Source organism: Schistocerca piceifrons, chromosome 3 (assembly GCF_021461385.2).
Source record: "Schistocerca piceifrons isolate TAMUIC-IGC-003096 chromosome 3, iqSchPice1.1, whole genome shotgun sequence".
Taxonomy (NCBI): Eukaryota; Metazoa; Arthropoda; class Insecta; order Orthoptera; family Acrididae; genus Schistocerca; species Schistocerca piceifrons.
Window position 1 is genome coordinate 613,271,959 of NC_060140.1, and position 25,110 is coordinate 613,297,068.

Here is a 25,110-nt window from a genome sequence, read left to right on the forward strand (position 1 = left end):
ATACTGTATTAAATAAAATAGTGTTGAAGACACAAGACCCCAGAAGAAGCCAAATTTGCATTAACTCATATGGAACATCATCACTAAAACAGAAGAGTACAGATGGCTATTTGCTGCTGAATAATTGAACTGAAATGTACTCTTGCTATGAATATCTACACTGAAGCACCATAGAAAATGGTATAGGCATGGATATTTAAATACAGAGATAAGTAAACGGGCAGAATGTGGTGCTGCAGTTGGCAGTGCCTATATATGACAAAAAGTGTCTGGCACAGCTGTTAGATCAGTTATTACTGCTACAATGGCAGGTTATCAAGATTTAAGTGAGTTTGATTATGGTGTTACGGTCAGTGCGCGAATGATGGGACACAGTATCTCTGAGATTGCCGTGAAGTGGGGATTTTCCCATATGACCATTTCACAAGTGTACCATGAATATCAGGAATCCGGTAAAACATCAAATCTCTGACACTGCTGTGGCGAGAAAAAGATCCTGCAAGAAAGGGACCAATGATGACTGAAAATAATTGTTCAACATGACATAAGTGCAACCCTTCTGCAGATTGCTGCAGATTTCAAAGCTGAGCCATCGACAAATGTCACCGTGTGAACCATTCAACGAAACATCATCAATATGGGCTTTTGCAGCAGAAGGCCCACCCGCGTACCCTTGATGACTGCACAAAACAAAGCTTTACACCTCACTTGGATGTGTCAGCATCAACATTGGACTGTTGAGAAAACAGCCTGCCCAGATGAGTCTCATTTCAAATTGTATTGAGCGGATAGATGTGTACAGGTATGGAGACAGCCTCATGAAACCATGGACCCTGCATATCAGCAGGGGACTGTTCAAGCTGGTGAAGGCGCTGTAAAGGTGTGGGACATGTGCAGCTGGAGTGATATGGGAACCCTGAGGTGAAGGCGCTGTAAAGGTGTGGGACATGTGCAGCTGGAGTGATATGGGAACCCTGATATATCTATATACGATTCTGACAGATGACACGTAAGTAAGCATCCTGTCTGATCACCTGCATCTATTCATGTCCATTATGCATTCCGATGGACTTAGGCAATTCCAGCAGGACAATGGGACACCCCAAATATCCAGAATTGCTTTACACCTCACTTGGGCATGTCAGCATCAACACTGGACTGTTGAAAAATAGCCTGCCCAGATGAGTCTCATTTCAAATTGTATTGAGCGGATAGATGTGTACAGGTATGGAGACAGCCTCATGAATCCATGGACCCTGCATATCAGCAGGGGACTGTTCAAGCTGGTGAAGGGTCTGTAAAGGTGTGGGACATGTGCAGTTGGACTGGTATGGGAACCCTGATATGTCTATACACAATTCTGACAGGTGACACGTATGTAAGCATCCTGTCTGATCACCTGCATCTATTCATGTCCATTATGCATTCCAGCAGGACAATGGGACATCCAGAATTGCTACAGACTGGCTCCAGGAACACTCTTCTGGGTTTAAACACTTCTGCTGGCCATTAAAGTCCCCAGACGTGAACATTATTGAGCATATTGGGGGTGCCTTGCAATGTGCTGTTCAGAAGAGATTTCCACCCCCTCGTACTCTTACAGTTTTATGGACAGCCCTGCAGGATTCATGCTGTCAGTTCCTTCCAGCACTACTTCAGACATTAGGTGAGTCCATGCCATGCCCTGTTGTGGCTCTTTTGCTTGCCCATGGGAGTCCTTCAGGGTATTAGGCAGGTGTACCAGTTTCTTTGACTCTTCGTTGTAAATGTTGTTGTTGTTGTGGTCTTCAGTCCTGAGACTGGTTTGATGCAGCTCTCCATGCTACTCTATCCTTTGCAAATGTCTCATTTCCTAATCTAATTCCCTCAGCATCTCCAAATTAATGCGACTACATTCCATTATTCTCATTGTGCTTTTGTTGATGTTCATCTTATATCCTCCTTTCAAGACACTGTCCATTCTGTTGAGCTGCTCTTCCAGGTCCTTTGCTGTCTCTGACAGAATTACAATGTCATCGGCGAACCTCAAAATTTTTATTTCTTCTCCATGGAGTTAATTGTTACTCCAAATTTTTCTTTTGTTTCCTTTACTGCTTGCTCAATATACAGATTAAATAACATTGGGGATATGCTGTCTCACTCCCTACCCAACCACTGCTTCCCTTTCATGCCCCTCTACTCTTATAACTGCCATCTGGCTTCTGTACAAATTGTAAATAGCCTTTCTCTCCCTGTGTTTTACCCCTGCCACCTTCAGAACTTGAAAGAGAGTATTCCAGTCAACATTGTCAAAAGCTTTCTCTAAGTCTACAAATGCTAGAAATGTAGATTTGCCTTTCCTTAATCTATTTTCTAAGATAATTTGTAGGGTCATAGGGTCAGTATTGCCTCACGTATCTGCGTAAAACATCATTATTAGCTGGTTTATGTTGAGTAAGATCTTCAGGCTTTGCTATATAGTCATCTTTGTAAAACCTGATGTAGTCAGTTAAGAAGGCATGTAATCTGTAATAATTTACAATAAATTTATATATTTTGGTCACCGTATTTTATATTGTGATCAAGACAAAAATATATAGTGACATAGTCACCTTTTCCCTAGAATGAAGTTAAATTCTCATCTTCTAAATATGGCACTGAAAGATATTCAATTTCTAACAGGTCCTTATTATCTCATATGGCCAATTCAGGAGCAACTGATCGTGCTGCCACAGTTTCAAAATCCAGTTTTATCTCTTTGAATTGATTTCCTGATTATAATGGATCACTGTCTTCTTCAGTTTTTATAATAGAAGTGAGAGAAAGAGCTTCATCCATTTCTAGTGTAGACAAAACATTAGCATTCTCCAGATTATTTTGGGGAAGGTCATCTTTCCCATCCAATAATGTTGAATTTCCATCATCTAATTCCTCTATTTCCCACCCTTCATAGTACCTCAGGTGCTTTTTGCGAACTTCCTGCTCTAATCTGAACTGTTAGGATCTATGTTCAAGCCATTTATTCTTTCTTCCTTCTGTTCCTTCTTTTTACATTCCTTCTCAGTCTTCTTTTCATCTCTCTCTATTTCCCTGCCCGCCTACTTCCATGATGTCTTCCTTCTCTTCTTTTTCTTACTCTCTCTCTCTCTCTCTCTCTCTCTCTTAGCTGTATCCCACTATGCCAACAACTTTGCTATTTGGTCCATTTTATCTACACTACTTTCTGTCAAATTAATTCCTCCTTGTGCATCTGATTTCATTCCTCCTCTCTCTATTTATACTTCACTCCTCCTTCCAGCTTACCTGTTCCTTTTCCATTATCCCACTTCTACTTTTCTTTCAATTTTTGAACTGTATACCCTCAGCACAAAACCCAGCATCCTGCAACATTAAAGTTTTACAAGTTGACACATTCACAAAACCAAGAACTCATGCCCAACAGTTCCTACAAATTTCGTAGTATTGTGATGTAGGATTTACCTTTCTGGTTTTCTACATTGTGCTGCCAAAGAATATGCAGCACATGAGACAAATTATAGGAAATGTAATGGTACAGATTCAACCGGAAATGGTTATTGGCAGACCCAGAAATTATTATCTGCTGCAACATTATTAAATCAGCCCACATAAGAGTGACCAGCCTCACTATGATCCGTAAACCAGGGTTAAAATGGTCACTATTTCTGTGCCAACAGATAGCAAATCCCACTGTAAATTTCCTCAATAAGCAAAAAGGGAAAAGACACACGCAAAATCATCAAACATCAAGTTGTCACAGAAATAAATGGAATTTATTGTCTTCGATTAGAGATTGCCAAGTCCACATTTTTCATTAAACTCCATCTCCAACTAGCTATTGCCTCCACATTCTAATATGAGGCCTCTTCCTACCAAGCACATTGCAGCAGGCAAGCACATTGCAGCAGGTTGAGGGTGCAATGATGGAAGAGGGGAACAATCATTGTTTTAGCATCTCACATTGAAGTTTGTGCTAAATTTTAAGCTTCTGTAGAACTTTGCCAATCTTGGGGATTTTGCATTCTTTTAAATTTGGAATGCTTTTTTATTTTATTTTTTTATTGCTTCTTCATTAGTGGTAGGACCTGTTTTGTGTACCACAGAGGATCATTACCATTTCTTATTAATTTATTTGGTATATATCTCTCAGTTGCTGCCAATACTATTTCTTCAAATTCAGACCAGATCTGGCCTATGCTTATATGGACAGACTGGAAGGAGTGGAGACTGTCTCTTATGAATGTGTCAAGTGATTTTTTAACTGCTTTTTTAAACAGATATGTTTTGTGTTTATTTTTGGTGTATTTGGATGTTATGTTAATCAGTCTTACTACAATGACCTTGTGATCAGTAATCCTTGTATCCATCATCATGTTCCCTATTTACCCAGGGTTATTTGTTTCTAATAGGTTAAGTATGTTTTTGCAACCATTTACACTTCGAGTGGGCTACTGAACTAATTGTTTGATTAATTTTCAGAAAAAGCATTCAGTACTATTTTGGATAACATTTTATGCCTACTACCATCTCTGAACACGTTTTGTCACCAACATAATTACGGTAGATAAAAGTTACCACCAACAGTAATTGTGTGAGAGAGTAGCGATTTGAAATGAGACTCAAGTTTTCTGTTCAGCAACTGTATCATCCAACTCAGAGAGTCAGCACCAGGAACCAGTTATTAATTTATTACAATTGTCAAGTATAATGTCTACCCATACTAACTCACAAGCACTATCTACTTCAATTTCAGTACACGGTAAACAATTTCTTACAACAACAAAGACTCCACCACCTACTGTCTTTAGTGTACCCTTTTGTGAAGCGATTAGGTTCTTTGTAACAATTCTGCCTGAACTTATCTCTGTATTCACTCATCATTCAGCACCTATAATGATTTGAGCTTCAGTGCTTTCTGTTAGTACATGGAGATCTGGTTCTTTCCCAACACAGCTATGACAGTGTACAACTACAATACCAATTGTTGTGAGGTTTATCCTCATCCTGTGTTTGCTCTGCACCCTTTTACACTGACACGCTTTCTGTTCTTTCCGGAGACCCACTAACCTAAAAAACCACCCAGTCTAACCCACACAGTCCCCACTACCCATGTAGCTGCCCCCTGTGTATAGTGGAGTCCTAGCCCTTTAAGCAGAATCTGAAAACTGAGCACCCTATGGTGCAAATCGAGGAGCCTGAAACCTAAATGGTCACAGAACCATCTGAGCCTCTGATTCAGACTCTCCACTTAACTCTGTACCATAGGTCCACAGTCAGTCCTCTCAACAACACTACAGATGGTGACTGTGCCTTCATGTGGCAAGCAAGACTGGAAGTCCTTACCACTTCATCTACTCACCCAAAACCAGAGAGAATCTCTTTCAACTCAAAGGGACATATAACCTGCAGTTGGTTGCATTCTGTGCTCAAAATGGCTCCTGAATGACTCCTCCTGGTATGCACACAGAGTTCACACTGGATTCCTTCCCCTCCTTTGCTGGCTTATTTCTAAGGAGCCACATTACATGCCTTGTATTGTGCACCCATCTACCACTAATCCTACTCTCTGTGAATGCCCAGACTGCCAGCCAAGAGGCTTAACGCTCCCTGAAACCTGTTCATCAGATAAACTGGGAAGGCCCTTCAATTAGCCCCCCAGGAAGTCTTTTGCTGATTGCCACACCTTGGAACAAACTCCCACTAAACCATGGGTGAGCAGTCAACCTCCATGTGGGCAGTACTTGGGGCAGTTACAGTAATGGACAAATCTGGGGACATTTGGGATGTGCCCATTGGCAACAGCCTCAGGCTGCATGATCAAAGCCAGCACTCTGCCTGGCGTTGTGAGTGAAAGGTCTCAAACGCAACTCACATCTGAGCACAGCAGTCACAGTCTCTATCCTTACTAAAGATGACAGAAATAAATAAAAAATAATACACAAACATGCAGTAAATTTAACAGTTTAAAACCAAAGAGCTCAAAGGAAATATCAAAGTAAGTTGCTTCTTATGGGAAGCTGTGTCAACCCACAAGCCAAATGGGGTACTTTGACACATTGCTGTTGTAAAGGAAACTACCACTCAACTGAATGTTTTACAACAGTAACTTGCTCTTCATGTGAAAACAAATGCCTGTTGCGATGCAAACAGCAGTACTGTGGACTATACTGTTAATAATATGTAGAACTGTGTCAGATAAATACACAAACATGTACAAAATTTAAGAGTTTTAAACTAAAGAGCATGGGAGAAATTCAAAATAACTCGCTTCGTATCAGAAGGTGAGTCAACTCTCAAACCAAATGTTGTTCTTTGAAGTGCTGCTGTTTTGAGGGAAGCTGCCAGTCATTGATCATTTCCTGCTCCCACTAATAGAAATAGGCCACAAAATATAGCTTGGTGCTGGAACTTTCAGAAGTTTATTTCAAATGGGTGCTGGCAATATACCTGTTTTAATTATGAAGTCACTAGTCCTTAACACAGCTTAGTGGGCCCTGATCATATCTCATTTAGAAGGATTATGGAAATACCAACCCATCTGTTGGGTGGACAAGCCACCTATGCCTGGACACCGGAAACCACTCTGACATCCATGGTAACCAAGAGAGTAAGCCCAGAGGGAACTGTCTGGGATGATATCAGCATTCTTGTGCATGTTGCCAACTCATCTTTGCTATGTGTAATCACATAATTAAGTATCACTAACGCCCAATCTACTTCAAGGGATCTAACACTCCCATTCTTTGCTGAACATTTACTTAATCAGTTACAAACCTGCCTTGATCATCTGTCCTTGCCTTAAACAGTTCCTACCACAATCCCAACTTGATCCACCACCACTCCTCAAAATCATCCCATGCGCGCCTTCCAAGAATTCCAAACATCCAGCATTGTTTCACAATCCTTCCTCAGGTCTCTTCAACATGACACTAAACTGTCCTCTGCAAAACTCCAGTCTCTGTGTTCCATAAAAGCTGATGACTCCACCATTATCTTCCTCACGGACAAAGGATCTACCACTGTGGTACTTGACCGAAAGGAGTCTGATACCTCTACATACAGCATCTCCCATCAAGATCCCATCACTGTGACTCAAAATGACCTGCAGTCCTCCTTAAAACCTCAGTCCTCTCACAAGGACTAACACCTCAATCCATAGAACTTCCTACTCCTCCAAGACCATGCATCCCCACCTCTTTTCTTCTTCCTAAGAGTCACAAATCCAATCATCCTGGCCATCCTATAGTTGCTGGCTTCAAAGCACATGCTGAATGTACATTTGTCTTAGTTGATCAGAACCTGCAGCCAGTAGTACAAAGACTTCCCTCACGTATTAAAGATATGAACCATTTCCTAGATCATCTGAAATCTGTGCCTGTCCCATTCTCATCATGCACCTTGCTTGCCACCATTGATGCCACCTCCCTCAATACCAACATCCTCTACATGCATATGTACATAGTCTGTCAGCTGCTGAACATTTCCTCTGTCAGCGCCCACCTGATTCCAAAACTATGACATCCTTCCTGCTCACCTTAATCAACTTAATACTTACCAACTACTACTTCATCTTTGAAGGGTAGACATACAAACAGATCAGGGTATAGCCATGGGAACTAGGATAGCTCCTTCCTATGCAAACCTATTCATGGCTCGATTGGATGGGACTTTCCTGGGATCCATAAGCCTTCAGCCTCTGGTTTGGTTTAGATATGTTGATGACATTTTTGTCATATGGACTCATGGTGAGACTGACCTGTTAAAATTCCTGGAATCTCTAAATACCTTCTCCCAATTAAATTTTACATTGCCCTAGAGGATGTATATGACCCGGGACAACTGGGAGATCTGGGAAAAACCTGGGAATTTTTTAGAATTCCAGGAATTTTTCTGTGTTTTAGATTTCAGTTAAATTTTTGTAACTTTGACTGCTAAGAACCAATACTCTAACAAAGAATATTACTGTAGCTCGCTACTGCAGAATAATACGGCAGCAATAAAACACGAACGAGAGAAAAAAAATGAAAATACAACTTAAGTTTCAAAGTAAATGCACCATATACAACAACAAAACACAGTGCTCATACAAGCATCTGCCAACAGCAAAATGTGTCAAAGGCTTTAGGAAGACTATGCAATGTTTCATAACAAGAAATCACCTCTGATGAGTGTGACGTCACAACTGTTTACATTATATTTGTTTGAGCAGTTGCGATCGAGCTTATGCGCATGTGCAGTTGAGTCACATATGAGTAGTACCTTCTCCCACTTCTCGCTACAGAAGTGTGGCAGTTAGCTGTATAAGCAAAAGCAGCAAGCAGCCAGACTATCCGGAAAAATTTTACTGGTGCACCTAAGCTTCCAGATTCATGTATGCGCACAGGCCCAGAACTAGGGTGCGGGGGCAAACCGGGGTCTCTGCCCTGGACAGCAGTTTCATGGGGGGGAGGGGGGGGGGGGGCAGATTCATATTATTGAGGAAAAAAACCTTGTTTCAAAAAGCGCCTAGCATCCAGCACACTTTGGTCCATCGATTACTCATATGATTTTGAACGCATCCCTGTTAGTTTTTGAACAAATTATAAGTTTATTTCTGAATGAATCATAAGTTGATTTTTGAAAGCGTGCATAGTGTATGTGATGTCTCTGCCAGGGGAATCCCCGTCGCATCCAGAAATACACTTTCCTGATGACAAAAGAGGATGGGTCTATACGAGCTGAGCGGAATAAAGCCGAATGGGTGAATGCCAATCACTGTTTATGGGGTTGACTGGTTTGCAAATGATCAGCATTGTATAATTAATAGCGACTTCCATAGATTCAGACTAGCAGAGTGGAAATAAATGACTAACAGGAATAACAGGCAACTAAGATTACATATTGTCTTCTCCGTGTATCCAAGAAAATGAAATGTTGACAGAAATTTTTTGGCCAGAGTGCTACACTACTAAGGACCAGTTATACAGTCCCCAGTTAGCACCCACTCAAGTTCCATTCTGGGAGTAGTGTGGAAAACGCATTGTACGAACAGGTAATAACGCCTAACCGGAGAATAAATGCGGGATAACTAATCCGGTGATTGTGGCAGGGTTAGTTAAGTTAACCAGAGAATAAGTTTTGACACTAGCAGGAATAGTTACAGAATTAATGATGACAAGATTGTTAGAATGCGGAAGGAGAAGAAACGTGGACTCACACAAATCATGGAAGAATATTATGATTCCAAATTTATATAAAAATTTTGTACTACTACTTTTTGATCTTGTGCTTCAGAAGCTAGAGAGTATGAATGAAATGTGAGACTATTTCCTAACATAAAACTTTTTGCTTGTAGTAGGCCTAATAGGCATTTGATATTGGTACTTCATGAATTATATTCTGTGGTGTTATAAAAATGACCATTTGTGCCGAAACAGTCTCATTTATTTCGTGTGTAACTATTGCTGCAATATTAGGCAGGCCTATTTCATTTTATCTAGCAGACAGTGACCAAGTACACATAATCAGATTGAGAAACCACACCAGTCTTGGGTACTATTTGTATTACCAGCTTTTCTAGTATTAGACAACGACATTTCGTTTTTTCATGTATCAAAACGTTGACGAACTTTGATGAGGTAATAGATTCTTTCCCAGAAAGGAAAGTACACCATATAAAGCTGCGGCAAGATTAGAGAGGAGAAAAAAGCTAGGACTTAAGAATTGAATAAATGTGTACTGTCTTGCTTGTCTCTTGTCTTTATCCATTTTATGTATCCTATATTTAATTTTATGTCACACAAAACAGCAAGTTATTAGCTAATAGGCAGTAAAGACTGCAGATTTTCAGAAGAGTTCTTGTTCTGACAGTTACAAATAATCCCATCCAGTATTAATTGCGAGATTTTTTTTAAAGAGGGGCAGGTTGTCAAACCAGCCGACTGGGAGCAGGAGAGGCACCACAGGAGATTTTAATTTCCACTGGCCTGAATATAGTTTGATGCCACCCATTACAATTACACGTTTGAATTCCACAGAGTGAAATACAGAGCCTTGCAATAGCAGAATGCTGTATGAAGAAGTGTGGCACTACACTTTGGCACACTTAAGACCAAATAACATGTCTTACGTTCTCTCGAACATATATGTTCTATGTATCAGACATCTTCAGAAAGATGTACACCACAAAATGAAGATATTTTTGAAAAGTTGATTCTTTAACATTTTGGCATCCTGCCTCAAACGCTCAAGACAGAGGGAGTGCCACTCTCTAATATTGCCATGGTTTGGATATATCGTAGACCAGGACCTGAAGCACAGAGCAGTCTGAGTTCTAGTGGGGAGGTGGGTAGTCTCCATGTGACCCGTGTTTACATTAAGTGATTTTGCTGTTTCCTCTTCATTTGTTGTTCTCATGTCAAATGAAAACCAAATGGATTTCTGTGGCCAGGAGCTATCTAGAGAATTAAAATACACTCTCATAATTACGGAAGAGTCTCCCCGTATCGTCCCCTATGCTCCTCGAGTATGGGACCTTATCATCATCATCAAAATATGTTATTTGTTGCAGATTTTATTTGTTTCCACCTTTCTAACAGTCAAGTGTTAATTGCTTTGCAGAACAATGAAGTTATTTTTGTCAGTTTTTTTAAAGAAATTTGACTTTTATTAATCTTTTCTGCTGAAGCAGTCAATTTATTTGAAATGAAGTGTTTAAATCCACACTATTGGCTAGTTTCAACTGTTCACTGTATTTCAAGTTCATGTTTTCATCCTCTAGCACATATGGCATTATTCCATAATAAAGAACCAAACATGAGATAATACAGTATTGGTACTCCAAGAAAATTTACATCTGAATCTGGACATACAAATGTGCACTTAAGCCGAATTATGCATTTTAGTGTGATCCACAAAATTCCCATTCTCTTGGAGTATCCTCTAATGTCTTTTAATGTTTTACACATACAAACATATGGGCTTCCTGCTCCATCATAGCTGCGCAAGTGCAGCGACACCTGTTATGTGGCACTTGCAATTGCTGAAGCAAATCTATTTCTAACAGGTCGCGGGAAAATATTCCTAATGGTTGTTTGAAAAACATTGCTTTCAAAGAAAATTTCCTTTTATGCAAGATGAACTCTGTGCACGAATGTCCAATGAATTGCTTAAATCACAGAGTGTTTGACTCTCATTCAAAAATCAAATCTTTGAGGGCAACCAGTAAGAATATTTTCGAGCCCAGAAGATCAGACACATACGTCATTAAAAATTTTACTGGAACATTTGTATCATGTATGTTAAAGCGTAACATGCACAAAAAAATCAACATTATGTGTGAAAGCTTAGCTTCTCTTGTAGCTTATTAATCTTAGAGACCAATATTATAAGTGAAAGCTTTTCTTTTCTTGTAGCAACACTATGTACATTAATTTAAACCATTATCTTTTCCTATTTGTGTGTTTGCGCTACTTAACTGTGATTGGCTGACTACATCACATGTCCTATGCTCTGAATATCCACTGTCATTGGCGGGCGAGATTGCTTGATATGAGCTGGAAAAAAGTGCATCCCAATCTCGATTTCAATCCTTCAGAAAGTAACATGCGATGTTTGGTGGAATTCAAATTAATATGAAAACATGCGGTGTACATGTTGCTGCACATCAGACATCTTTCCAAAACGTGTTTTTTCCCCTGAGTTTCATTTTCTAAAGTGCCGGGAAATTCTACACCTGTGTATAAAACCACAACCATTCAAAACATTGATAAGTTGAAAAGTATACTGTTACTTAACACGGAAAAAGTGTATTTTCATCTGGGAGAAAGTGTATTTTTAACTGGGAAATCTGGGAAAAAGCCAGGAATTTTTTTTCCTTGTCCACCTATACACCCTGTCCTATTCTGAATGTCATGCCACTTTCCTTGACATTGATCTCATCCTCACTGAAGGCCAGCTACATGCTTCTGTCCACATTAAAACTACTAACAAACAATGGTACTTCCTTCATGACAGTTGCCATCCTTTCCATGTCAAACATTCCCTCCCCTATGGCATCTGAGGGAAATGTGCTTGTTCAGATGCAGACTCTTTACAGCAACACACCACCATTCTCACCTCAGATTTCACTGGACATAATTACCCTACCAGCCAAGTGCAAAAGCAGATTTTCTTGGCCATCATATCCAATACTAGCACTACTGATCACTCAAAAAAACAACACTGGAGCACACCACTTCTCACTCAGTATTATCCTGGTCTTGGATGTATTAATCAGCTACTTTGACAAGGCCATGACCTCCTAAAATCAGGCTCTGGAATGAGACCCACTCTGTCTGAGATTTTGCCTGCCACACCTAGAATAGCGTTTTGTTGCCCTCCCAGTCTCCACAATATCCTTGTCAGACCCTAGGCTCCTTCTGCACCGATCTCCCTACCATGTAGCTCCTACCCCTGTGACCGTCCCCACTGCAAGACTTTCCCTATGTGCCCTCCTACCACCACCTATACCAACCCTGTAGCTGACAAAACATAGACCATCAAAGGGAGAGCCACCTGTGAAACAGCATGTTGTATATCAGCTGTTGTGTAAACACTGTCTGTTTGCGTTGCTACTGTAAAATAATTACTCCTCCAATGTGATGTTCATGAAGACATCCACACAGTAATCTCTTACCTGAATTTTCTTTACTTTGTTTCTCCTCTTTACTTCTCTGCTGCCCACTGCTTTGACATTAATGTAATGAATTCTGAAATCATTGGTCTGTTATTTCCACAAGTACTTATTTGTCATTAATTTCTAATGATGAAGTTCCTCTTGATAATCTGTCACATAAACCAGTAACATGAGTAAGAACACTACCTAATAAATAAAATTGTACATGCAGTGTGATTCTTATTAATATTTGAAAGCCCTTGAAGTGATGTAGATGACACTGAGACAAGTAATAATATAAGACACATGAGGCTGCAAATGTTGGGAAATGCCCCAAAAGTGGATGACAAATGTTTAACACATGACGTACCTCATCGCACATGCCGTGGTGGGGCTTGTCGCTCCTATCTTCATTGTAAAGGGCAGTGCTGGACATAAATGTAAACCAATTCATTGTTGTCTTGTATTACTAGTACCATGAGCACTGCCATAACACTTCAGATAATGCAAGACTGATGACAAAGGCATTTAGTCCCACAACCCTACTCAGTCAATCAAACAGTCAATCAGATAATACAGGAACAAAAACAGAGTAGCCTAGCGGGGTGATGTGTAGAACTACCCTACCAGTGAGGTTAGGATTGACAATCCCAACTACTGTATATGCAGTGAGGCATGTCATCTGGTGACATCACATGTTCAACATTTGTCATCTACTTTTAAGGTGTTTCATGACATTTGTGGCCCCATGTGTCTTATATTAAATTACATGTTGCAGGTTATCTACATCACTTTGGGGATTTTTAAACTTAAGTAAAAATCACCCTGTATATATTTGTAATTTTTGAGCAGATCAAAATAATTAAAAGTACGCTTTGATTACAGATGTTTTTGTGGAAGTGAATTCATACTCAATGAAACCTCTGGAAGAATACATGTTATTCACCAAGGCTGGAAGTAAAGAAATTAATGTGGTTAATCCTCAGGGAATACGAATGGGACAGTGTTCAGTTTTTGATTGGAAATATAGGCCTATATCTGGACCAGCTCTCAACAACAGTCAGGTATGTATTTTTTTTTTTTTTTTTTTTTTTTTTTTTTTTTTTTTTTTTTTTTAAAGCTAATAATCCTCAATTTCTCAAGCATATATAGAGGCAAGTTATGAAAAACTAAAATTTACCAACAATTATTTTGTAAAACATCACAAAATAAACAAAAAGGGAGCATCTGTACAAGAATATAGTGACAGCCATCAAAGTTTCAGAACTTTTTGTAAGTCAATGAGTTTCACTGAAATGACTTCACAATATGAAATTAATACAATTTATTTTAGAAGTAATAAGTAACTGTTAATGGATGTACAACTTATAATGCAATTTCCAGATCAGGTGCAACAGTCTGGATTATTGACTAATTAGATTATTGATAATTAAGAAAAGGCAAACCTACGTTTCTAGCATTTGTAGACTTAGAGAAAGCTTTTGACAATGTTGACTGAAGCGCTCTCTTTCAATTTCTGAAGGTGGTAGGGGTCAAATATAGGGGACGAAAGCCTATTTACAATTTGTACAGAAACCAGATGGCAGTTATAAGAGTTGAGGAGCATGAAAGGGGAGCAGTGATTGGGAAGGGAGTGAGACAAGGTTGAAGCCTTTCTCCAATGTTATTCAATCTGTATATTGAGCAAGCAGTAAAGGAAACAAAAGAAAAATTTGGAGTAGGAATTAAAAACCATGGAGAATAAATAAAAATTTCGAGGTTTGCCGATGTCATTGTAATTCTGTCAGAGACAGCAAAGGACCTGGGTGAGCAGTTGAACAGAATGGACAGTTTATTCAAAGGAGGATATAAGATGAACATCAACAAAAGCAAAATGAGGATAATGGAATGTAGTCGAATTAAATCAGGTGATGCTAAGGGAATTAGATTAGGAAATGAGACACTTAAAGTAGTAGATGAGTTTTGCTATTTGGGGAGCAAAATAACTGATGATGGTCAAAGTAGAGAGGATATAAAATGTAGACTGGCAATGGCAAGGAAAGCGTTTCTGAAGAACAGAAATTTGTTAACATCAAGTATAGATTTAAGTGTCAGGAAGTCATTTCTGAAAGTATTTGTATGGAGTGTACCCATGTATGGAAGTGAAACTTGGATGATAAATAGTTTAGACAAGAAGAGAATAGAAGCTTTTGAAATGTGGTGCTACAGAAGAATGCTGAACATTAGATGGGTATATCACATAACTAATGAGGAGGTACTGAATGGAATTGGGGACAAGAGAAATTTGTGTGACAACTTGACCAGAAGAAGGGATCAGTTGGTAGGAAATATTCTGAGGCATCGAGGGATCACCAACTTAGTATTGGAGGGCAGTGTGGAGGGTAAAAATTGTAGAGGGAGACCAAGAAATGAATACACTAAGCAGCTTCAGAAGGATGTAGGTCGCTGTAGCTACTGGGAAATGAAGAAGCTTGCACAGGATAGACCAGCATGGAGAGCTGCATCAAACCAGTCTCTGGACTGAAGACCACAACAGCAACAGCAATGGCCTTGCAACATTAGCCATATAGCTTTGCTATGCAACTGCTATATTTCACAAGGGCATGTAGTTCTGCTGTGTGGTTTATTGATGAAGGAATATTTGTGGGTTAAAATAGTCTCCCATTTGGGACTGCTCAGAAGGATGTTATCATCAGAAAATATAAATCTGACATTCTTGAAGTCAAAAGTGGAATGTTAAATCCTTTAATCAGATAGTAAGGTTAGAGAATTTAGAAACAGAAACAGTTAGTTGAAGAATGTCATGATTACTGTCAAGAGCTGCTGATAAAATTTGTTTATTTAACAACCAGTTTTGGTCTGCAAACTATCATCAGGTTCCTGCAGACCAATTGAAAAAACATATGAAGAGCATTACATGACTAAACTATCACTGACCTATTATCTGATAAAAGGGTTAACAAAATCCCACATGTAATAAAATGTTACTTATTCACATAAAAGCATTTACATCATATTAGGCATCATATAATCATTGGCATTATTTGCTGAAATCAGCGAATTCATCACAGGAAATAAAATTACAACATACAGAATAACACAACCAACTATAAATAATTGTGACAAATTAAAACACCTACAGCTGTCCTTATGATTTTATTTCATTTTGTTGCTACCAGTTTCAATGCTTCAGTGTGTCATCTTCAGGCTGTTGTTGATGCGGTATGGGTTGATATGATCCCTATATATATAACAACAGTTGCCAGCTTAACTGGATATGCAGATAATGTGTCAGCACTCCAACCATCAAGTGCCAACTGACAATGGAATTGTTTGAATGTTTCTCCAGTCAGTTGGGAGTTGGTGGTTGGAGTGCTGACGCATTATCTGTGTATCCAACTGATGTGATATATATATAGGGATCATATCAACCCAAAATGTATCATAAAAAAACAGATACATCACATCTGTACAGAGTTACGTGTTGTCATATTGTAATATAAATTATATTTCCACTCGTAAACTCTGCCGGATAGTGCAATTATTCATGCTACATCAGCAGTCAGTCATGGCACTAGGGATTGAGACAAAACACACACTGCCAATTGCATAGCTGATCACTGTTTACCAGCTGAACCAAAAATGGTCTAGAGAATGTATTAAGAAACATGTAGGTAGCAGTTAAGCAGTGTAAAGTCCTAGATAACAATATGAAAAGGCTAGATTGCTACTAACTACGTAGAAGAGATGTTGAGTTGCAGACAACCACAGTGGAAAGACAGCTAAAATTTAAACTTTTGTACAACAAAGTCCTTCTTCTGAATTAGAATGCACGCGCGCACGCATGCGCACACACACACACACACACACACACACACACACACACACACACACATTGCTATTGTCTCTGTGGCTGCTGACATGCGTGGTAATCTGGGGTAGGAGGTGGAGAGGAGGCATGGGGTGGTGAGTGGAAGGGATGGCAGGGTGGGAGTGGGGAAGTGATGTGCTGCTTGTGAGAGCATGCAGGGATATGGTGGAGACAGAATGGGCTGCTAGGTGAGTCAGTCGTTGTGCTGAGGCAGGAGGGAGTGGGTTCGGGGGCCGGGGGGGGGGGGGGGGGGGGAGGGGGGAGAAGAGATGTAGAGAAGGGCAAAGACTGTAGGTTTGTTGGTGGAGTAGGAGGTGTAAGTGTGTATGCAGTGTTGGAATGGAAGCAGGGAAGGTGATACGTAGGTGGAGTACAGAGACTAACAAAGATTGAGACCAAGGGAATTACAGGAATGAAGGATATGTTGTCAGAAGAGTTCCTGCCTTAAATTGAGAAAAGCTGTGGCTGGTAAGAAGAATCCAGATGGCGCAGGCTGTGAAGCAGTCATTGAAGTGAAGCACATTGTGTTGGACAGCACAGTCAACAACAGGTGGTCCAGATGTCTCTTGGTCACTGTTTAGCAGTATGAATGGCATAATGAAAGCTTTATCATAGCGAAAACAGACAAAAAGCCAAGACCCACCAGAGTAGTAGAATTGCACATGCCTATGAAGAAACTTGCACAGGATAGGGTAGCATGGAGAGCTGCATCAAACCAGTCTCAGGACTGAAGATCACAACAACAACAATGTACCTATTAGTTCCACAGATAGTGCAGGGATTGAAAAAATAAGTGATGAAATAAAAAATATGATTTAATTTGTAAAGGGAAACAAAAATTGAATTATGACAGGAAACTGGAATTCAATAGCAGAAAAAGAAAGAGAAGGCAAATTAGTATAACATGGACAAGGAATTGGGGGTGTGAGGGGAAGAATTAAGAGCAGAAGGTGCTTGACGGAATTTTACATACACATTTGTTTAAGAATCATGAAAACATGTAAACATGGAAGAGACCAGAAGCCATCAGAAGGTTTCTGATAGATTATGTAATGGTTAAGACAAAAATTTTAAAACCAAATTATAAACTGCAAAACATTTGTAGGATGTGAATTCTTAATAAATCTATTATTTATTAACTGCAAATTAAAACTGCAGAAATTTCAGAAAGGTAATAAATTAATGAAATGGAACCTAGATACAATGAAAGAACTAGAGGTTGCTGAGAGTTTCAAAGGGTGCAATAGGCAACAAAGGGTTGAAACAGAGGAAAAGAATACAATATAAGATGAGAGAAGACAAAGTAAAGGCAGCAGAGGATTAAATAGGCATCAAAGATAAGCCCCAGTAGCATTCCATGAAAAACAAATGATTTATTAAATAAAATTCATGAAAGAATATTATCGAAAAATTCAGAAAATGAATTCAGTAAAAGGGAGAACAGATGTCTATAAACTGAGATTGACAAAGTGTGTATAATGGCACAGCAGGAATGACTGGAGGAGAAATACAAAACTGTGGAAGGAATCATGACTATGGGAAAGATAGTTGCTGCCTGTAGGAAAATAAAGGAAACCTTTGTAGCAAATAATTGAAGGCTGATAGAGGGAGCAATATATAGAAGGTCTATACAAAGCAAAGAAATTTGAAGGGAATATTCTGGAAAAGATTCAATGACTGCATGTTGCTTAAATCGCATTGACTGTCCGTCTGTGCAGGGTTCCATACTTAACACTGTAACAACACAACTGTTCAATGCTAAAGCTTCCCGCCAATTGGAGCTGTAGAGAAGAGCCTATGGAATAATCCAGTACCTGCCACATACCAATGCTGCCAACTTTTGAAGAGTTACGAAGGTGGAGGCATTACTTTTTAGTCAAACCTCGAGTATCTTCATATGCATATGCATATTTTCTATACAATCTTCTTTATGAATCAGCACTCAATTTAATACCAGAAAGGTCCACTGTTTGTAGATACTGCTCAGTCATAATTAATATAAAATTCCACTCTGCCATGGAAGACATAGTCATATATCCTCAGCTTTTTTGGTTAATCACTATTATACCATTATTTTCTCCTGCATTTCAAAAGTATTAGGAAAGCTATGTCAGACAAACGTACAAAATTTATAAATAAAAACAATATCCTATGCAGTGAACAACATGGATTCAGAAATAAGAGGTCAAGAATGGGATGCCTTCTGTTCCTTCCATATATAAATGATCTCAGTACAAATGCATAAATGATCTCAGTTTAAATGTGGATGCACATAAAACAATCACATTTGCAGATGACACCACTTTCCTAATAATAGGAGACAGCAAAGAACAATTACAGCAATCAGTAAACAATGTCACAAAATGGCTTAGCAGCTGGGCAGAGAATAATCAACTTGTAATAAACAGTAAAAAAACCATTTCACTAAATTTTCACAATGCTCCAAACAAGGACAGTTTTATCCCATTGGTCTCTATCAGTAACAAAATAGTTAGTAACAGTACTGAAACCAAATTCCTAGTGCTTGGCTGTGTGAGCAATGTAAAATTGGATAAGCATATTGAATACCCTAATGCAGAACTGAGCAAGACATGTTATCTTCTTTGCTCACTAAAATCATGCTGTAGTGAGAAAACAGTAATGAATTTGTATCATGCCTACTTCAATTCTCCCCTTAAATATGGAGTTACTTTCTGGGGAAACTCTAAAACATGTAATGGCACTTTCAAACTACCAAAGAGGGCCATTACAATCGTATTTGAATGCAAACCTACAGGCTCTGTTTCCGATATTTAGATATCTGGTATTCCTCCAGTACCATGTGTATACATCATAGAAATCGTCATATTCTTTAAAATAAATATAATAGGTAAGGACTGCAGGCTGCAAAAAACCTTGACATGCATGATCACTGTACAAGACAAATCAAAAATTTACATATAACCCAAATCAACACATCTCTGTGCCAAAGAGGTACTTTCCACATGAGAGTTAAAGTTTATAACAAACTCCCTGAAAACATAAAAGCTATTACTGAGGTCAAAACCTTTGGAAAATCTGTAAAATCCTATTTACAGCATCACTGCTTTTACTCCATTGAAGAATATTTAAATTTGTGAAGTGTGTTATATAAATACTTAAGATGTAAAGTGTTTTATTGCAACATTAAATAAGTATGCCTAGAAATCACTTTCAGAAGTGTGCTTATAATGTGACCTGTCCAATGTCTTATGCAAAAGATGCTTTTGTAGACAACAGGACCAATAAATACAATACAGTACAGTCTTGACATATTATTTAAGCAATTAAAAATATTAAAATGGTTATGTTTTGAAATTTGTTCTATACTTATAGCAAGAATATTTGAGTGCATTTTTGTTACAAGCCTTTTGTCCATATTGAGTCAATAAAATCTTGGCACCATGTAGTGTCATATCTTTAATGCTTTAATATGGTGAAGACATCTGCTGCCAGTTTTAATACAACTTCAATAGAGAGCTTTTCTTCTGGTAGCATTATAACTCAGTGGATTGAGAGAATGGATCCTGATGAGCTCTGATACATTGATATATCCAAGCCAACTTCGTCCAAATATTTATGATCTACCCTGTAATCTATTGATAGACTTGATCAATTCTCAAATGTAATTTTACTAATACAACCTATCTGCAGCTTTTATTAATAGCACTGTCATACCTTCACTACCTGAGTATAACTTTACTATCTACTGAGTGCCTCACTGATATTTCGGATTACCAATTAAACTGAGTCCCAACTGGCAAGGGCTTACCTTAACAACTTGGCTTTCTGAAGAAGAGAGCAGCTCTTAAGTTTCTATTTATCACCTTGAAAAATATTGAATGTGATATTTGTGTTCTCTGGCGCTGAAGTCAACCACCAAGTAAGAGACTCAGTATTACGAAGGGCAGCTGATGTCCATACAGTTAAAATTTTTTGTTGTTGGAGTAATTTTCAAAAATTATATATTGTCGTACAGGTGTTGAATTGTTCACTGTTACTCACTGGAAACAGCCTTGATAATTGTGTGCAAATATGCTGACATACTCTCATTTCTACATACTTTTTAATTTGCATTTGTTATTCTAAACAGATCAACACTGTTGTTGTGAATAAACTTCATTCTCCCGTGGTAGACAAAGTTTGTCTTTACCCTCTCAAAAAAAAAAGGCTCCGCAGCTCATTATTTTTAGAGACACAGGCTTTTTGTATATGTATGATTCTTCTGTGTGTCATAGACTAATATATTTCATCTTTTCTATAACTGTTAGCTCAATAAATAATTGAAAATGGAGATATAAAAGGGCAGTGAACTGCAGTTTATAGGTGTATTGTTATAATGGAACCAAATTGAATTCTAAAACACTGTGTATGTGATTTGTATGTAAATGCCCTGAGTTAAAATCACTCTGTGATTGGATTTTTGAGCACTTGACTTCTGGGAACACATCATATTGATATGTAACAACTTGCTTCAGGAAACATAAAAGCCTCAGAACTAAGCAGATTAAATATCCCAAAAGACTGCTTTGCCTCAAAGTTTTGCTGGAGTATATTCAGCAACAAGAGTACCAAGAAGAAACAATACTCTGTGGGACATCATCATTGCCAACTTTAGCCTCAACAACAATTGTAAGAATCCTAAATGAGCACAGTATTAAGGAGACTTGTATGTGAATGTCAAAAAATCGATAATTTTTTTTTTTTTTTTTTTATTTTTGTCTTAAAAATTTTCTGTGCTTTTCTGACGAGAAAAAGTTTACTTCCAAGACAATGAACCACAGAATATACCAAAATTGGGGGAATTTAAAAGTGGTTGCACACACCACAACATTCCCATGGCACACAATCAGCTCTGTTAAAAATAAAGTTTTGCCGTTATTTGTTTCGTTTTTATGACTTTTTAGTCCTTTTTTTTGTTTTGGCTAACCTGGAAAAGCTTTGCAGCTGCTTATCTTTTGTTTATACAGAGAGTCTAGTCATTGTTTGCTGTTGTTTTGGCGTGAATATTTTGTTTACAATGAAGTAATTGTGTGCGTCAGTTGTTTATTGTGCGCGTGAGTTTCTTATTCCACTTGAAAGCAATGGGAAGACTTAAGAAGTTCAGTGCTAAACAATGTAAATTTTATGGAAAGTGGTTCACCAAATGGATTAACTGTGCTAATACTGATATATAATGTGATACAACACTTGAATTAGCTTCTCAACTACTCCAAGTGCTTCCAAACTAAAACTGAAATATTTGGACAATAGGCTTGACAGTATTAATGCTGATAATATAGAGACACCAGCTTTTGATTCAGGTTGTGTTATTGTGGAACTCTCTGCTCTATCTGAACTAATAAATAAAATTTTGCAGTTTAAGGATGTGGCAGTAGTGGTGTGATGGTAGTTGAGGAGATAGGTGCTAGAAAAGTTGTGCATTAAAATTAAGAATTGTTTGTAATTTCTGTGATTTAAGCGAATGTGGTTATACTTGTAGTGTAACTAAAAGAGTGTGTAATACCAATATTAAATTTGCTTATCCTATGAGGTGTATAGGCAAATAGTAGAGAATTGTACAAATTTTCTTGCTTTTATGGACTTACCTCCCCCTATAAGATTTGAGAGGTACAATAAAATTACTCTACAGACTTCAGCAGAAGGAGCAAATGATAGTTTGAAAAATGTTGCTCAGGGAAGTGTAGTCTGCAGCCCTGAATGCATCCTGGCAATGAAGAGACCATAGTTCCCTAAATGGTGTAGTGACAGCTACCTCCTTGGACAATGACAAAGTCATTGATGTGAAATGTATTACCAAGCACTGTCGTGGCTGTACTAGGGTAACTGAATATCATACTTGTTTGATTAATTTTAGTGGTTATAGTGGAGGGATGGAATCTGAATGTATTGTGAAGATATTTCACAGGTTAGTGGAGAAATATGGTGTGACGTATACATCTTACATAGAAGATGAAGACTCAAAAGGGTACCAAAAAGTTTGTGACTCCAAACCTTATGCTGACACAAAAATTGAAAAAATGGAATGTTTTGGACATGTCCAGAAAAAAGTTACATACCAGACTGAGGATTTTGAAAAGGACTTTGAAGGGAAAGAAATTAGCTGATGGTATGTGCATTAGTGGACATGGTCGGCTTACAGATGAAGAAATAGACAGGTTACAGCATTATTATGGACAAGCCATAAGACAACATAAAAATGACCTTGAGGGAATGAAAAAGGCAGTACGGGCTACCTTCTTTCATAAATCTTCCGCAGATGACAAACCGTGTCATATGCTCTGCCCACCTGGCAGTGTTTCATGGTGTTGCTACCAGAGGACTGTTACTCAAGATGAGACCTACAACCATAAAACATTCTTTGCCATTTGTTATAATGAATGAATGAATGAAAATAGCCTGCATTGTCTGATTGTGGGCAAAAGCCTCCTAAAGGTATGGGTAGCTGCTTTTAAAGACTAAAACAGTGAGCTAGTCCGCATAAGAGGGTACCACACTTAATGCACACTACACATTGAATTACACTTGATCTTTTAGTTCTAGTTCTAGTTCTTTTCATTCCTTTCTGTTTCTGGCTATGCTGGTCCACTGTCTTCATGCTTATTTTCTGAATAAGTCCAACCATTTCCGCCTTGGTCTTCCTGTGAGTCTCTTGCCGATGTAGGGGTCCCATGTGGTAGCTTGTGCTGTCCATCTGTCGTCTTGCAGCCTCGCCTCGTGACTGCCCCATTTCCATTTGGTCTTCATAGCCTGATGTGCTATTGCTGCTGACATCTCGTATATTGAGATGGTAGATATTCTGTCTTTCAGAGAGATGCCAAGGATGTTCCTCTGCATTTTCCTTTGGCATACCTGCGGAGTGTTTCTCTCTTTGGATCTGAGAACATATATGTCTGACATCCATATAATAACACGGGAAAAATGCAGCTTTCGAATGCCTCCATTTTGGGCCTCCTATTTAGGGTTCTGTCTGGCAATATGAACTTTAAGGCCCAGAAAGCTTTATAAGCTAAGGAAACTCTTCATTTTATTTCTTTTTCCATTTTGTTGTTAAAGAAAATTGTTTGGCCTGGGTATATGTATTGTGATGTACACATTAGTTCCGTTCCTTCAAGATATATTGGGGTTTCTAATCTCTTTGTCATTACTTGTGTTTTAGATTTGTTCATTGGGAGACCTGCCATCTTGCTTTGTGTGTTAAGTTCCTGAAGCATTGATTGCCGTTCCCCTGCAGTTTTGGTGAAGAGGACTATGTCGTCAGTGAATCTCACATTTGTTAGTCTCTTGCCATTGAGGCATATTCCATCTTTCTTATTCCATTTTAGTTTCCTGAATATGTTCTCCAGTATGCAGGTAAATAGTTTTGGGGAGATGGCATCCCCTTGTCTAACTTCTCTTTCCACATGGAAAGATTGGCCTTTCTTTTCAGTTTTAACTCTAGCGAAGCTGTTGTTTTGAATGTTTCTTAGTAATAGGATGTATTTTGCTTCTTCTCCTTGATTTCTTAGTGCTTGAAGTATGCTTGGGTGTTCGATGGTATCAAATGCTTTGCTGTAATCAACAAAAGCAAGGTATATTTTGAGGTGGCAATTGCCCGATTTTTCTATTATCTGATTAATGGTTTGAATATGATCCACTGTGCTAAATCCTTTGTGGAATCCTAAATCCTGCCTCTTCTGAGGGTTGGTTCTCACCTAGTGTTTTTGTTAACTGCCTTGTTAGTATTTTCATGTACAGTTTATATAGGTTAGACATCAGGCTTATGAGTCTATAATTGTTTGTGTCATCTTTTGTACCTTTTTTGTGCAAAAGTACAATCGTACTTGTTTTCCACTGGTCCGGAATGTCTTCGGTTTGTATGATTTTGTTGAACACTTCTGTAATGTTTGGTATTAGGAGATCTTGGGCTTCTTTTAAGAGCTCATTGTATATGTTGTCTTCTCCAGATGACGTACCAAGCGAGGTGGCACAGTGGTTAGCACACTGGACTCGCATTCGGGAGGACGACGGTTCAATCCCGCGTCCAGCCATCCTGATTTAGGTTTTCCGTGATTTCCCTAAATCGCTCCAGGCAAATGCCGGGATGGTTCCTTTGAAAGGGCATGGCCAACTTCCTTCCCTGTCCTTCCCTAATCCAATGAGACTGATGACCTCGCAGTTTGGTCTCTTCCTCCAAACCACCCAACCCAGATGACTTCCCATTTTTCAATTCAGTGATGGGTGTTCTAATCTCGCTATGTGTTATAGTGGGTATGATTTCACTGGTGTTTGGGTTTGGATCAACAGGGTTGTGGTCGGTGGCTTTGTTTGGTAGAGAACTTGTGCAAATTGCTTTGTGGACTTCTGTTGCTGATTTGATTATATCCTCTTTTGTGTTTAGATGTTCTTGTGCTTGATTCTTCATTCCTAGTATCCATTGCTCCCGCTCTGGGCGCTTATCCTCTCTTTTCTAATTGATTTGTATGTTTCTGGTATTTGTCTCATTGTTGCTGATTGGTGCTCACAGATATGTTTCTTTATTTCCCTTTTTGTTATTTTGTCTAGTTTTGCATATTCTTCTTTATTCCTGTCTGAAATATCTCTGGTTTTT

At 38.6% G+C, this 25,110-nt stretch overlaps 1 protein-coding gene across 6 annotated transcripts in view; it reads left to right on the forward strand.

Annotated features, from left to right (window-relative positions):
• The window catches only part of LOC124788247 (neurexin-4), a 545,350-nt gene that overhangs the window by 442,764 nt on the left and 77,476 nt on the right, over nt 1-25,110 (forward strand). For all 6 annotated transcript variants that reach the window (XR_007016075.1, XM_047255435.1, XM_047255434.1 and 3 more), the window contains exon 29: nt 13,517-13,695. Coding sequence is in view for 5 of the 6 variants with exons in the window: in XM_047255435.1 (XP_047111391.1) it covers nt 13,517-13,695 (179 nt within the window). In the remaining variant the exon portion in view is untranslated. The remainder of the gene's footprint in view (nt 1-13,516; nt 13,696-25,110) is intronic.